This window comes from Oncorhynchus nerka, linkage group LG13 (assembly GCF_034236695.1).
Source record: "Oncorhynchus nerka isolate Pitt River linkage group LG13, Oner_Uvic_2.0, whole genome shotgun sequence".
Taxonomy (NCBI): Eukaryota; Metazoa; Chordata; class Actinopteri; order Salmoniformes; family Salmonidae; genus Oncorhynchus; species Oncorhynchus nerka.
Window position 1 is genome coordinate 49,511,881 of NC_088408.1, and position 15,755 is coordinate 49,527,635.

Genomic DNA, 15,755 nt, shown 5'->3' on the forward strand with positions numbered 1-15,755 from the left:
GTGTTTCACAGTCTGATAGCAGTGGGTAGAGTGGTGTTTCACAGTCTGATAGCAATGGGTAGAGTGGTGTTTCACAGTCTGATAGCAATGGGTAGAGTGGTGTTTCACAGTCTGATAGCAGTGGGTAGAGTGGTGTTTCACAGTCTGATCAGACAGCAGTTATACAGGACAGTTATACAGGACAGTTCGTGGCTGTTTCTCAGGAGCCTGGTGGTACATTTACCACTTTTTGGAGGGAACAGGTCATTCAGTGGGTGGTCAAGAGTGTGCATGTCCTTCACCAGGTGCGCAGTCACTTGGCAGAAATGCAACACAATACCCAATACCCTTTTCAGTGAATACCCTTTGCAGACGGAAATTAGCTGCTAGCTAAATCTGGTACAACTGTTGACAAAATTCCCAGGTTTTCCAGACGTCACAATTGGAAGATTCCCAGAATCAGGAGGAATATGCAGGACATCCGGATACCTCCAACCAGGATTTCAGGAAAACCTGGGCATTTAGGGAAAGTTACTGGCATTTTGCAACTGTAATCTGTTGACCAAAACTGATTTGGAGTAGACAATGCCATTCCAACAGCTTCTTCTGTACCATGCTACCAAGTGTATGACTATGTATCATGCTCTCTCACAAGTGTACGACTGAATGCTTGCAGGCCAGTTCAGGACCAGCCCTGGACTTTTTGGGGACGTAAGCGAGACTTGGTTGGGAGACCACCAGAGTTTTTAGTTTTAAAGTACATTTCCTGCATTTCTACACATGTTATTTTGGAGTTTAATTTATTTGATCATTTAAAACAAGGTACACATACAAAATGATGCACTTGATTAAGAATCATCGAGGATAAACAAAAATAAGTATACAACATTTCCATTGGGGAGTAGAGAAAATGGTGCAGTTTTAAAGTAAGCGTGCACTGCAGCCTGTTGTCGCCTGCTCTGCAGTGACGGGAGCTGTAGTTGCACTGCTCAACCTCTGGAGATGAACCTCAAGGCCCTCTGCACCCTGTCTATTTGGGCCGGCTGCTTTTTACTGCATCCAACTAACAGCACTCCACTGTATTCCAGAGAAGGCCTGACCAGTGTAGTGTATACTGTGACCAGATATTCATTGGGTCGGCCATTTCTGACAAGGACAGTCAAAAAGTGCAGGCGTTTTGAGGCCTTAACTGCGCCACATGTGTCACCACTGAGGTTAGAGTCTAGATAAAAAACAAGATACTTGGTCATTGTTACCTCTGGTACTTCCTGTCCTCCTAGGATTAGAGGTGCAGGTTGTGGAGGGTCTGTTGAAAAACATAGCAGAATTTCCACAGACTTTTTAACCGTTCAGGAGCATGTAGTTGGATGGGGCCCACTCTTCCAGCTGCTTTGCCTCCAAGCCCATGGAAGTGTCCTCTTGGATGCTGGTTAATGGTATGCCTCGGGACAACCCTACATTGTCCGCATACCCAGTATCCAGAGTGTCACTGAAGACAACTTTTCAGGTGGACATGTGAAGGAAAAACAGATGTGGTGAAACCACACACCCTTGTGGCACACCAGAGGTGACCTCTGACAAGGCCTAAATGTGCCATTTGCCGTCACTCTCTTCCTTCTTTCTGGTGGTGTAGCTACTGAGCCAGGCTAGTAAACCTTGGACACAGTTCAATGTCAGACAGATGTTGCGAGAGCTTTGGCTGATCTACTCGAACAATGGATTTGGACACATCATCAAGTAACACCCTCACCTTTACTGGTTTTCTGGAGTCTGTAGCTGTCAGACAGGAGTGTATAGCTTTCACAAGGTGGGTAGTAGTGCTGGATTAAAGACCCACTGCAAAAGAATATCCCACCTATAAATATAGGAATGTACACACACAAGGGTAATAAAATAAAAAAAGTTTTGTGAGCAAAATAGTGTTTTTTTTATACACTTCACTGAGTAAGTCATTCAATGAGTAGGTCTCAAGGTGCCCTCTAATATCATCAACCTCGCTCCTAGCTTGCAGGAACAGTACAGCCCAACAGTGGAGATTTCATAATACCCATATAGCCTAGCGGTCAAACAGGGAAATATTTATATATATTTATATTTAAGTCATTTAGCAGACGCTCTTATCCAGAGTGACTTACAAATTGGTGCGTTCACCTTAAGACATCCAGTGGAACAGCCACTTTAAAATAGTGCATCTAAATCTTTTAAGGGGGTGAGAAGGATTACTTTATCCTATCCTAGGTATTCCTGAAAGAGGTGGGGTTTCAGGTGTCTCCGGAAGGTGGTGATTGACTCCGCTGTCCTGGCGTCGTGAGGAGTTTGTTCCACCATTGGGGGCCAGAGCAGCGAACAGTTTTGACTGGGCTGCGCGGGAACTGTACTTCCTCAGTGGTAGGGAGGCGAGCAGGCCAGAGGTGGATGAACGCAGTGCCCTTGTTTGGGTGTAGGGCCTGATCAGAGCCTGGAGGTACTGAGGTGCCGTTCCCCTCACAGCTCCGTAGGCAAGCACCATGGTCTTGTAGCGGATGCGAGCTTCAACTGGAAGCCAGTGGAGAGAGCGGAGGAGCGGGGTGACGTGAGAGAACTTGGGAAGGTTGAACACCAGACGGGCTGCGGCGTTCTGGATGAGTTGTAGGGGTTTAATGGCACAGGCAGGGAGCCCAGCCAACAGCGAGTTGCAGTAATCCAGACGGGAGATGACAAGTGCCTGGATTAGGACCTGCGCTGCTTCCTGTGTGAGGCAGGGTCGTACTCTGCGGATGTTGTAGAGCATGAACCTACAAGAACGGGCCACCGCCTTGATGTTAGTTGAGAACGACAGGGTGTTGTCCAGGATCACGCCAAGGTTCTTAGCGCTCTGGGAGGAGGACACAATGGAGTTGTCAACCGTGATGGCGAGATCATGGAACGGGCAGTCCTTCCCCGGGAGGAAGAGCAGCTCCGTCTTGCCGAGGTTCACCTTGAGGTGGTGATCCGTAATCCACACTGATATGTCTGCCAGACATGCAGAGATGCGATTCGCCACCTGGTCATCAGAAGGGGGAAAGGAGAAGATTAATTGTGTGTCGTCTGCATAGCAATGATAGGAGAGACCATGTGAGGTTATGACAGAGCCAAGTGACTTGGTGTATAGCGAGAATAGGAGAGGGCCTAGAACAGAGCCCTGGGGGACGCCAGTGGTGAGAGCGCGTGGTGAGGAGACAGATTCTCGCCACGCCACCTGGTAGGAGCGACCTGTCAGGTAGGACGCAATCCAAGCGTGGGCCGCGCCGGGAGATGCCCAACTCGGAGAGGGTGGAGAGGAGGATCTGATGGTTCACAGTATCGAAGGCAGCCGATAGGTCTAGAAGGATGAGAGCAGAGGAGAGAGAGTTAGCTTTAGCAGTGCGGAGGGCCTCCGTGATACAGAGAAGAGCAGTCTCAGTTGAATGACTAGTCTTGAAACCTGACTGATTTGGATCAAGAAGGTCATTCTGAGAGAGATAGCGGGAGAGCTGGCCAAGGACGGCACGTTCAAGAGTTTTGGAGAGAAAAGAAAGAAGGGATACTGGTCTGTAGTTGTTGACATCGGAGGGATCGAGTGTAGGTTTTTTCAGAAGGGGTGCAACTCTCGCTCTCTTGAAGACAGAAGGGACGTAGCCAGCGGTCAGGGATGAGTTGATGAGCGAGGTGAGGTAAGGGAGAAGGTCTCCGGAAATGGTCTGGAGAAGAGAGGAGGGAATAGGGTCAAGCGGGCAGGTTGTTGGGCGGCCGGCCGTCACAAGACGCGAGATTTCATCTGGAGAGAGAGGGGAGAAAGAGTTCAGAGCACAGGGTAGGGCAGTGTGAGCAGAACCAGCGGTGTCGTTTGACTTAATGGAAATGGTTCCAATCAATTTTCCACCATTAATTCTTCCCATCGGGAATTTTAGAAACACTTTAAATAAGGTCTGTGTTTCGTGCAGGCTTACCCTGACGTAATGTTTTGATAACCATGTACATTTCAGTGGTGGAAAAAATACCCAACTGTCATACTTGAGTAAAGTTATGACTCAAGTAAAAGTGAAAGTCACACAGTAAAATACTACTTGAGTAAAAGTCTAAAAGTATTTGGTTTTAAATGTACTTACATATCAAAAGTAAATGTAATTGCTAAAATATACTTAAGTATCAAAAGTAAAAGTATAAATCATTTACAAACCCTTATATTAAGGAAACCAGACGGCACCATTTTCTATGTTTTATTTATTTATTTATTGATTGCTAGCGGCACGTTATTTTTCCAAAAATGAAAATAGTGCCCCCTAGCTTTAGGAGGTTAAGGAAACCAGACGGCACCATTTTCTTTTTTTCTTTTTTTTGATAGCTAGCGGCACACTCCAACACTCAGACATCATTTACAAACAAAGCATGTGTGTTTAGTGAGTTTGCCAGATCAGAGGCAGTAGGGATGACCAGGGATGTTCTCTTGATAAGTGCGTGAATTGCACCATTTTCCTTTCCTGCTTCAAATTCAAAATGTAACGAATACTTTTGGGTGTCAGGGAAAATGTATGGAGTAAAAGGTACATTATTATCTTTAGGAATGTAGTGAAGTAAATTTTGTCAAAAATATAAATAAGTACAAATACCACAAAAAACTACTTAAGTAGTACTTTAAATATTTTTTACTTAAGTACTTTATACCTCTGGTAAATAATAAGTCTACACAAAACAGTCTTCATTTGAAGTGTTTCTTAAAATCCCCTATGGAATAAATTATTGTAACCATTTCTCTGTTTATGACTCATTCTGTGGTACCACACACACACACCCCTACACCTAGACCTTTTGAGATGTCCCCATTGTTAAGTAAACTAAGTAAAAAGGAGACTGGAGTGCGACTTTAATTTGTTAGTTTATTATGGTCACACAACTTTATACATACTTCAGTAATTTCCTATGGTAAAGCTTGTAGACTTTTGCTTACAGTTGTTCTTGGTTGATATTCAAATATAAAACTTCAGTTTTGGGGACAGAAAATACTCAACACACAGGTAGCATATGCACAAAATCCACCTTTAAAATGATAGCTCACGAATATCTGTGTGGAAACTTGCATAGGAAAGTTGATGACTACCCAACTTTTTGTTAAAGAGGCTCCCTGATAAATTGTATATTTGCACAGATATTGCTTATATAAGATACATAGTGGTTAAGTTGCTATATACGCCATTGTCAGTTTAGCCACAGTATATCGTAAACATAAAATACACCTTTTTGCTCAGTTATCAAGGGTATTTTTATTTTATTTAACTAGGCAAAAGGGTAAACAAGAATGTCATTCAAAAGCATACAAGCTCACTCTTGTACTACATGGTATATTGTATAACATATCACATTATGCCATTTTTGGATTGGAGAAGTGGTAGCAGTGCAACAGCTTAGAGCTATATTAAATTAGATAAGCTTTCATCCATATTTTATGCCCGTGGCGTAAAATATTTAGCCGTAGTCTAGTAAATTAGATAACCTGCTAATAGGAACGCTTTCACATGCCAGGGATGAAAAAGTTAAAACGGCTAAAGCACATGCTTAAATAACAAGCGTTAATAAATGAAAGTATTGCTATTCTGATGCGTTAGGCCGAAAATGATTATTACAAAACGGATCATAGTGATACTATCACAATAGCCACCTGATCACCCTGCCCACGTTGCCTCAAATGAATGAAAAGGTGTTTCTGTTTACCTACCCGTTTGTCACGTTACCCATACCTGCTTCCACAGATCATTTGCCAATTACATTCAACCTGCCCCAAAATGAATTGATATGTTGTCAGATACTTGATTTGTAGTCCATTAATGTACTGAGAATCCCAAATTAAAACCAGACCATGCACATAGGAGGAATATCAAGGATAAAATGGGTAGAGGACATGCAGTGGAAGATGCTTTTCAGCGAAGCTATATTGAGTCCCTGGCTGAGGTGGCTATGGCCCATTCTCCATGCTTCTCCCAAAATGCACACTTGCACACTTTCTTGCATGGCTTTTACAATGGTGGATACTTCCTCCAGCCAATGCTTGCACCAATCCTTTTAAATCCATGACGGGGAGTGGGAAAGGTCTGCTACTGCTACTACATTTCTGGAAAAGGGTTTCTGGAATTGTGACGTAGCCAGAGTTGGAGGTCCTTCTAAGGGTGACTGGGGTCAGATCTTGGAGGTTAGCAGTGTGTCCCAATAATATATCCTTAAAAGCATTGGATTGATGAAGGCATAGGCTAGCTAGAGGAAGTTAACCACCATATTTCTCATGCCGGTCATTTCCTTTCAAATCAGCGAAGGAATGTGAACAAAAGCACACTTTGGGAGGAAGGAGAGACAATTGGGACATAAAACAGATCTTGGAGGTCAGGGGTCACCACAGCTTGATATCCAGCAGCTGCAGGTCTCCCAGGATCTCCAGCTCAGTAATGCGGCTCAGGTCCTGGACACGGTGCTTATAGTCCAGTTGGTGGACCCCGTTCACCGCTACCTTGAACTGGTGGGCCTCACACAGGATGATCATCTAGAACGAGCAACAAACGGGCGGAGGGTATGAGGGGTAGAATCAGATGTAGTATTCAGACATGGTCTTGCATCAGGCAGCATCACTACTACATAATGGAATGAAAGTCATGCTATCTGACAAAAAAACAATGGGATTCAGAATGATTCAGTATAATGCTGTATCTTTCCATTGTTGGGCCTTGCTGTGAATTCATGCAGATACGGTCATTCAAAAATGATTCCAGGCAGACAATAAAACTGTTTCAGACCAAAATTCTCTGTCTTAAGACTATTGATATGAAAGATGACAATTTCAAGGCCAAGAAACCCTAAAGTGGCGTTTCCCCAGACATTCTAAGTATATCCAGGGTCGTTTTCACTAGACACCAAACAGAAGAAAACGGAAAGAAACAGAGAGGGACTACCTGAACTTCACCAATAAGAAACCCGCAAAATGTTTTCTGATGCCTAACATTTTGATAATGAATACACTCCAGTGGAGTACAGAGGGAGAGGGTGGGGAAGGGTTACCTCAAAGTACTCCCCAGGGGAGAAGGGGAAGCTGGGCAGGGTGTTCTCCTCGGGGCCCCAGCACTCGGACAGGTAGGAGTTACGGATGAACACGGCGGCCTTCATACGGGGGTTCAGGTGGAGCGCTATGTCCTCCGTGTTACCGACTCTCAGGTTCACCAAGAAGCTACAAGTTAAATACAAAAGTAAATTTAGCAGCGAATGACAAAACGCTGCATTTCATCAATGTTAATTGAACGGTTGCTAAATTTCAGAGAATTTGTGGATAAAGAATCTCTTCTCTGTATACATCAATGAGGTCGCTCTTGCTGCTGGTGAGTCTCTGATCCACCTCTACACAGACGACACCATTCTGTATACTTCTGGCCCTTCTTTGGACACTGTGTTAACAACCCTCCAGGCAAGCTTCAATGCCATACAACTCTCCTTCCGTGGCCTCCAATTGCTCTTAAATACAAGTAAAACTAAATGCATGCTCTTCAACCGATCGCTACCTGCACCTGCCCGCCTGTCCAACATCACTACTCTGGACGGCTCTGACTACGTGGACAACTACAAATACTTAGGTGTCTGGTTAGACTGTAAACTCTCCTTCCAGACCCATATCAAACATCTCCAATCCAAAGTTAAATCTAGAATTGGCTTCCTATTTCGCAACAAAGCATCCTTCACTCATGCTGCCAAACATACCCTTGTAAAACTGACCATCCTACCAAACCTCGACTTTGGCGATGTCATTTACAAAATAGCCTCCAATACCCTACTCAACAAATTGGATGCAGTCTATCACAGTGCAATCCTTTTTGTAACCAAAGCCCCATATACTACCCACCATTGCGACCTGTACGCTCTCGTTGGCTGGCCCTCGCTTCATACTCGTCGCCAAACCCACTGGCTCCATGTCATCTACAAGACCCTGCTAGGTAAAGTCCCCCCTTATCTCAGCTCGCTGGTCACCATAGCATCTCCCACCTGTAGCACACGCTCCAACAGGTATATCTCTCTAGTCACCCCCAAAACCAATTATTTCTTTGGCCGCCTCTCCTTCCAGTTCTCTGCTGCCAATGACTGGAACGAACTACAAAAATCTCTGAAACTGGAAACACTTATCTCTCTCACTAGCTTTAAGCACCTACTGTCAGAGCAGCTCACAGATTACTGCACCTGTACATAGCCCACCTATAATTTAGCCCAAACAACTACCTCTTTCCCTACTGTATTTAATTTATTTATTTATTTTGCTCCTTTGCACCCCATTATTTTTATTTCTACTTTGCACATTCTTCCATTGCAAATCTACCATTCCAGTGTTTTACTTGCTATATTGTATTTACTTTGCCACCATGGCCTTTTTTTTTTGCCTTTACCTCCCTTATCTCACCCTCATTTGCTCACATCGTATATAGACTTGTTTATACTGTATTATTGACTGTATGTTTGTTTTACTCCATGTGTAACTCTGTGTCGTTGTATGTGTCGAACTGCTTTGCTTTGGCCAGGTCGCAATTGTAAATGAGAACTTGTTCTCAACTTGCCTACCTGGTTAAATAAAGGCGAAATAAATAAATAAATCATAATAAATGGTGTGGAATTTGAACAGAGTAATGTGAATTATATTTTATATTTGGACAATCCTTTCATGTCGCCTAGCCTGCTACAGACATACCTGTGTGGGTACAGGCTGGTCTGTCCTTTGATTGTGATGGTGTGTCCTACACTCAACCCCTTGGTCAGTTTGCCCCTGAAGGGCAGACTCTGCAACAACAACAACAAAAATCACTAATTACTTCTGTCAGCAGGTCACACAAATAAATAGCACCGTTCATGTCAGACGAGTAAAGTATTCAAAATGGTGCATCACAAAACAGACATGGTACAGAGTAACATGTGATGAACCTTAGGTAGTAGCAGAGCGTTGTATTGCAAATATAAGGCTCTAGGTAGTACAGTACATGGCACCCAATCTTCCAGACTCGGATGACCGTGACGCTGTGGAAAATGACATGTACATCACAGTCCCTCAGAGCCTGCTGTAATGCTATTGGGATATTTGTCCATGTCTGGAATAGGTGATTCAATAAGACAACTTCCAAATGCCCAGTTGTTGTGGCACCAGTGGGCTGAATTTGACTTCAAATGTAAAAAATGTTTAAAAAAACGAGTTGACAAATGTTGTTCTAATCAAATGTGTGATGTATTACATCGGCAGCACAGCTGCTTCATATTACAATCATATAATATATTATGTAATAACAACTTACCAAGTCATCTGACATTGAAAGCACTTCCTGTCAGAAAGAAAGTAAATGTTTTGCTCTCATTAGAGGCAAAGCATACTTGACATGAATTTAATGTTATACATGTTGGCATAAAGAGTCCATGCAGTGTGTTAAACAATCCCATCGCTTGGAGTCAAAAAGGCTCCCCTCCAAAAGCACCACAACCGCGTTAGCAGTCTTAGCAACAATAGATTTCATTTTATTTCATGTTGATAAAGCAACTTCCTTACATTGGCTTGTGGGTCTCTGTTGTTCACAACACCAGGTGGAGGTGGACCGGAGTTCTACAATTTGAAGTGACAAAAACTTTTTACACCCATGGGTCACAACAGGTCAAACTGTTGTTCAGAACTTAAATCTCCGGCAAGGACATATAAGTCTTGTGTAGAATTCAACTTGAGGTGCATAACATATGGCTGGAGGCCTTGAAATCATAAATCCAGTTAGGCTATAGCTAGATAATATGAAATGTTTCATAACATCTGACATATAATAATGAAGTTAGGATGAATTACTTACAGAGCCGGGGAAGAAGCCGATGGCCTGAACCTTGACCTTTCCAGAAATGGCCAGTGTGTCCACCTTATCCAGGTCCAGTCTGTGGTTATACTGCAGTACATGAGCACCGTTCACTGCCACCTAGAGAGGTAGATAACAGTGAGACAAACAGTGGGAGAATCCTCTAAAGCAGAGGTGTCAAACTCATTCCATGGAGGGTCTAGTGTCTGTGGGTTTTTGTTTTTTTCCTTTCAATTAAGACCTAGACAACCAGGTGATGAGTTCTTTACTATACTAAACAAAAATATAAAACATTGAAAGTGTTGGCCCCATGTTTCATGAGCTGAAATAAAAGATCCCAGACATTTTCCAAACTCACAAAAAGCGTATCTCTCTCAAATCGTGTGCACAAATGTGTTTATATCCATGTGAGTGAGCAGTTCTCCTTTGCCAAGATAATCCATCCACCTGACAGGTGTGGCATATCAAGAAACTGATTAACCAGCATGATTAATACACAAGTGCATCTTGTGCTGCGGACAATAAAAGGCAGGTCTAAAACATGCAGTTCTGTCACACAACGTCTCAAGTTGAGGGACCATGCAATTGGCATGCTGACTGCACAAAGTGTCCAACAGAGCTGCTGCCAGAGAATTTAATGTTCATTTCTCTACCATATGCCGCCTCCAATGTCATTTGGCAGTACGTCTAACTGGCCTCACAACCACGAGTAACCACGTCAGCCCAGGACTTCCACATCTAGCTTCTGCACCTGTGGGATCGTCTTATGGACGAGGGGTTTCTGAGGAGTATTTCTGTCTGTAATAAAGCCATTTTGTGGGGAAAAACTCAATTTGATTGGCTGGGCCTGGCTCCCTAGTGGGTGGGCCTATGCTCTCCCAGCCCCATCCATGGCTGCGCTCCTGCCCAGTCATGTGAAATCCATCCAAAATCTTAGAAATTGTTGCATGTTGCGTTTATATTTTTGTTCAGTATAATTAGTGATCATAACTCATCAATCAAGTACAAGGGAGGTGCGAAAACCCGCAGACAGTCGGCCCTCCGTGTAATGAGTTTGACACAAGCTCTAAAGGCTTCCATAGTCTCTCTGCTCTAACATAAGCAACATGTAAAATCATGGTTACCAAGTAACAAACTTATTCCTAATAGGAGCAGCAGGATGGCTAGTTAGCTTGCCAGGGTCATATTCACTAGGCAAATGGAAGAAAGCTGACTGAAAAAGGGACGGACAAGGACTACAAGACCTTGTCCAATGAGAAACACTTGTTTTAGTTTTCCATTGCAAAACGTCTATCCAGAGATGTTTGATCGGGTTCAAGTCCGGGCTCTGGCTGGGCACCGCAAGGACATTCAGAGACTTGTCCCAAAGCCACTCCTGCGTTGACCCTAAGCACACAGCCAGACATTGTCCCGGTGGAAGGAAAACCTTCGCCCCAGTCTGAGGTCCTGAGCGCTCTGGAGCAGGTTTTCATCAAGGATCCCTCTGTACTTTGCTTTGTTCGTCTTTCACTCGATCCCGACTAGTCTCCCAGTCCCTGCCGCTGAAAAACATCCCCACAGCATGATGCTGCCACCACTATGCTTCACCGTAGGGATGGTGCCAGGTTTCCTCCAGATATTCAGGCCAAAGAGTTCAATCTTGGTTTCATCAGACCAGAGAATCATGGTCTGAGTCCTTTAGGTGCCTTTAAGGTAAACTCCAAGCAGGCTGTCATGTATGTGCCTTTTACTGAGGAGTGGCTTCCGTCTGGCCAAAGGAAGGCCTGATTGATGGAGTGCTGCAGAGATGGTTGACCTTCTGGAAGGTTTTCCCATCTCCACAGAGGAGCTCTGGAGCGCTGTCAAAGTGACCATCGGGTACTTGGTCACCTTCCTGACCAAGGCCCTTCTCCCCCAATTGCTCAGTTTGGCCGGGCTGCCAGCTCTTGGAAGAGTCTTGGTGGTTCAAACTTCTTCCATTTAAGAATAATGGAGGCCACCGTCTTCTTGGGGACCTTCAATGCTGCATGTATTTTTTGGTACCCTTCCCCAGAACTGTGCATCGAAACAATCCTGTCTCGGAGCTCTAAGGACAATTCCATCAACTTCATGGCTTGGTTTTTGCTCTGACATGCACTGTCAACTGTGGGACCTTATATAGACAGGTGTGTGCCTTTCCAAAACATGTCCAAAAATGTAATTTATCACAGGTGGACTCCAATCAAGTTGTAGAAGCATCTCAAGGATGATCAATGGAAACAGGATGCACCTGAGCTCAATTTCGAGTCTCATAGCAAAGGGTCTGAATACTTATGTACAGTGGGGAGAACTGTAGTATTTGATAACCTGCTAAATCTGCAGTGTTTCCTACTTACAAAGCATGTAGAGGTCTGTGATTTTTATCATAGGTACACTTCAACTGTGAGAGACGGAATCTCAAACAAAAATCCAGAAAATCACATTGTATGATTTTTAAGTAATTAATTTGCATTTTATTGCATGACATAAGTATTTGATCACCTACCAACCAGTAAGAATTCCGGCTCTCACAGACCTGTTAGTTTTTCTTTAAGAATCCCTCCTGTTCGCCACTCATTACCTGTATTAACTGCACCTGTTTGAACTTGTTACCTGTATAAAAGACACCTGTCCACACACTCAATCAAACAGACTCCAACCTCTCCACAATGGCCAAGACCAGAGAGCTGTGTAAGGACATCAGGGATAAAATTGTAGACCTGCACAAGGCTGGGATGGGCTACAGGATAATAGGCAAGCAGCTTGGTGAGAAGGCAACAACTGTTGGCGCAATTATTAGAAAATGGAAGAAGTTCAAGATGACGGTCAATCACCCTCGGCCTGGGGCTCCATGCAAGATCTCACCTCGTGGGGCAGCAATAATCATGAGGAAGGTGAGGGAACTGCCCAGAACTACATGACAGGACCTGGTCAATGACCTGAAGAGAGCTGGGACCACAGTCTCAAAGAAAACCATTAGTAACACACTACACCGTCATGGATTAAAATCCTGCAGCGCACGCAAGGTCATGTGGTCTGATGAGACAAAAAATACAGCTTTTTGGTCTAAAATCCACTCGTAGTGTTTGGAGGAAGAAGAAGGATGAGTACAACCCCAAGAACACCACCCAACCGTGAAGCATGGAGTAGGAAACATCATTCTTTGGGGATGCTTTTCTGCAAAGGGGACAGGACGACTGCACCGTATTGAGGGGAGGATGGATGGGGCTATCGCGAGATCTTGGCCAACAACCTCCTTCCCTCAGTAAAAGCATTGAAGATGGGTCGTGGCTGGGTCTTCCAGCATGACAACGACCCGAAACACACAGCCAGTGCAACTGAGTGGCTCCGTAAGAAGCATCTCAAGGTCCTGGAGTGGCCTAGCCAGTCTCCAGACCTGAACCCAATAGAAAATCTTTGGAGGGAGCTGAAAGTCCGTATTGCCCAGCGACAGCCCTGAAACCTGAAGGATCTGGAGAAGGTCTGTATGGAGGAGTGGGCCAAAATCCCTGCTGCAGTGTGTGCAAACCTGGTCAAGAACTACAGGAAACATATGATCTCTGTAATTTCAAACAAAGGTTTCTGTACCAAATATTAAGTTCTTCTTTTCTGATGTATCAAATACCTATGTCATGCAATAAAATGCAAATTAATTACTTAAAAATCATACAATGTGATTTTCTGTATTTTTGTTTTAGATTCCGTCTCTCACAGTTGAAGTGTACCTATGATAAAAATTACAGACCTCTACAAGCTTTGTAAGTTGGAAAATCTGCAAAATCAGCAGTGTATCAAATACTTGTTCTCCCCACTGTAAATAAGGCTCTGTTTTTGTTTTTTTTATTTATATTTGCAAACATTTCTAAACACCTGTTTTGCTTTGTCATTATGGGGTATTGTGTGTAGATTGATGAAGACATGTATTTAATACATTTTTAGAATAAGGCTATAATATAACAAGATGTGGAAAAAGGGTAGGGTTCTGAATACTTTCCGAATGCACTGTATTTGGCTTTTACCTTAGCCATAAGAACATAAGAAACCTTCTGAAGCCAACCTCAACCACTAAGGGAAGTGAAAATATATTATACTGAATTATTAACACGTCTTGCAAGCAAAACTGATTTAGCACCTTCCCCCATTCTTAATATACAACCACCGGACTGAACAGTGACACAAACAAGGAAATGAAAGTGAATCTTTGAGTCACAGGCCATGTCCCAAATGTCACCCTGTTCCCTATGTAGTGAACTAGTTTTGATCAGGGCCCTATGAGCTCTTGTCAAAAGTAGTGCACTAAATAGGGAATAGGGTGCCATTTGGGACGTGTCCACAGGCTTATGCCTGATACAGGGAAAGGAAGTGATCATGAGGAAAACGTTTATTTCAAGAGCATCCCTTTCTCTACATGAAAAGTATGTTGCATGTTGAAAACTCTCAAAAAGGCTAAAAAGCACCTACACCTATCCCCACAGAACCATGAGCCAGTCTTTTCAATTAACAATATTGTTATGAATAATTATGGACCTGAACATTGATCCAGGGCAAAGGCTATTATAGATCAGGGGAATCTGGGGCTGTATGTATCAAGCATCTCAGAGTAGGAGTGCTGATCTAGGAACAGATCCCCATAGTCCATTTAACCTAATTAACTGTGATTAGTAATACGCAAAACAGATCCTAGATCAGCACCGCTACTATGAGACGATTTACGAGTATGGGCTTAAAGGCATCTAATCTGATCACTAGTTATCCTGACCTTAAACTCGTCTTTCTGCACCAGGACGATCATCTCAAACGTTGACCCCAATGTGAAAGCGTTCTTATACAGGATCTCCTCCTTTCCCCAGGTCTCTCTCTCCAGTGTGTTGCACACGATGCAGGGAGATCTCTTAAAGCGAGGGTTGAAATGGAAGGCTATGTCCGCTCTGGGCTTTGTGCTGTTCCCACAGGTGAAGTCCACCTGAAACCTGGACACGCGCACACAGCTGTAATTTGCTATAAGCAACTTCATCAACTTCCATAAAATGTTCTTTCATATGACTGCATGTCTAGAGACACGTGACGGTAATGTGATGTCATTCTTGAGATGTGTGTGTAGTGTATCCATAATCAACCCCATACCTCTCACAATCACTGGGAACAGTGCCTTGAATGAGCACCATCTCCCCCGGCTGTAAACCTCCCAGGATTGTCCCAGCAAAGGGAATGGTCTGTGAGCAGAGTAGAATGTGTTTATTGATAGCGAAACTATAGCAAGACTAGGTTGTTGTTTGAATGCATGAAATGAGAATTTATGTTAAACTGAAACACTCATAATAGACATATTCTACAAAACTAAAGTGAAAGTATGACCTGATGCGGCATTCAAGACATGGAAACTCTTGAACCTCCGAGTTAAAATGTGCTTGCAAGTTTTGCATAGAGCTTCCTACTGGTTGAAACGGACACTTTCCAAGTGGGAAACACTGAGCTTATTTCCCAGTTGTCATGAACGCGGCATGAGATCATGAACTATTTCCTGCGGTCAAAAACATTGCACGCACGCGCCTGACCTACATAGACACTTCAGAAAGGTTCAGTACTTGTGGGACTGTTCGTGTACCAAACGTCATCAAACCATGTTTTCCAGCTTCATATCAACCTGATAAATGATGAAAGAGACATCGCTTGTATAACTAACGTTAGCTGATAACTAGCTAACTGACCGAGCTGAATTCAATATTATCTCGCTTTAGTTGATGTATGAGCAAGTGCAAGTATGAATCACAATTTTTAAAAATATATATATTTTCAAAGCATCTCACCGGATTCAGAACAGTTTGTTTCGGGTTCGTGATCGACATAGTTGAGTGGTTCAGCAGAAAGCGTCCAAATGGGCCCAAGATTGCCAACGTCCCGAGCTTTTCATTAACCGTCCGGTTACTTCCTCATACGATGTAA

At 43.6% G+C, this 15,755-nt stretch overlaps 1 protein-coding gene across 1 annotated transcript; it reads right to left on the reverse strand.

Annotated features, from left to right (window-relative positions):
- Positions 1–4,833: 4,833 nt before the first annotated feature.
- Positions 4,834–15,755, reverse strand: lgals8a (galectin 8a). The gene is made up of 9 exons (XM_029677247.2): positions 15,620–15,755; positions 14,937–15,025; positions 14,572–14,782; positions 9,816–9,935; positions 9,527–9,580; positions 9,279–9,305; positions 8,684–8,772; positions 7,018–7,183; positions 4,834–6,505 (listed from the first exon to the last, which is right to left on the reverse strand). The coding sequence occupies exons 1-9, from the start codon at positions 15,656–15,658 to the stop codon at positions 6,356–6,358; spliced, it is 945 nt and encodes a 314-aa protein (XP_029533107.1). The 5' UTR covers positions 15,659–15,755; the 3' UTR covers positions 4,834–6,355.

Bases quoted from the DNA above. Each gene is read 5' to 3' on its own strand.
- lgals8a (XM_029677247.2), bottom strand. From the start codon at position 15,658: ATGTCGATCACGAACCCGAAACAAACTGTTCTGAATCCG. The intron at 15,026-15,619 runs GTGAGATGCTTT...CTCTGCTCACAG, and splicing joins AACAAACTGTTCTGAATCCG to ACCATTCCCTTTGCTGGGAC. The intron at 9,581-9,815 runs GTAAGTAATTCA...TTCAAATTGTAG, and splicing joins TCGGCTTCTTCCCCGGCTCT to AACTCCGGTCCACCTCCACC.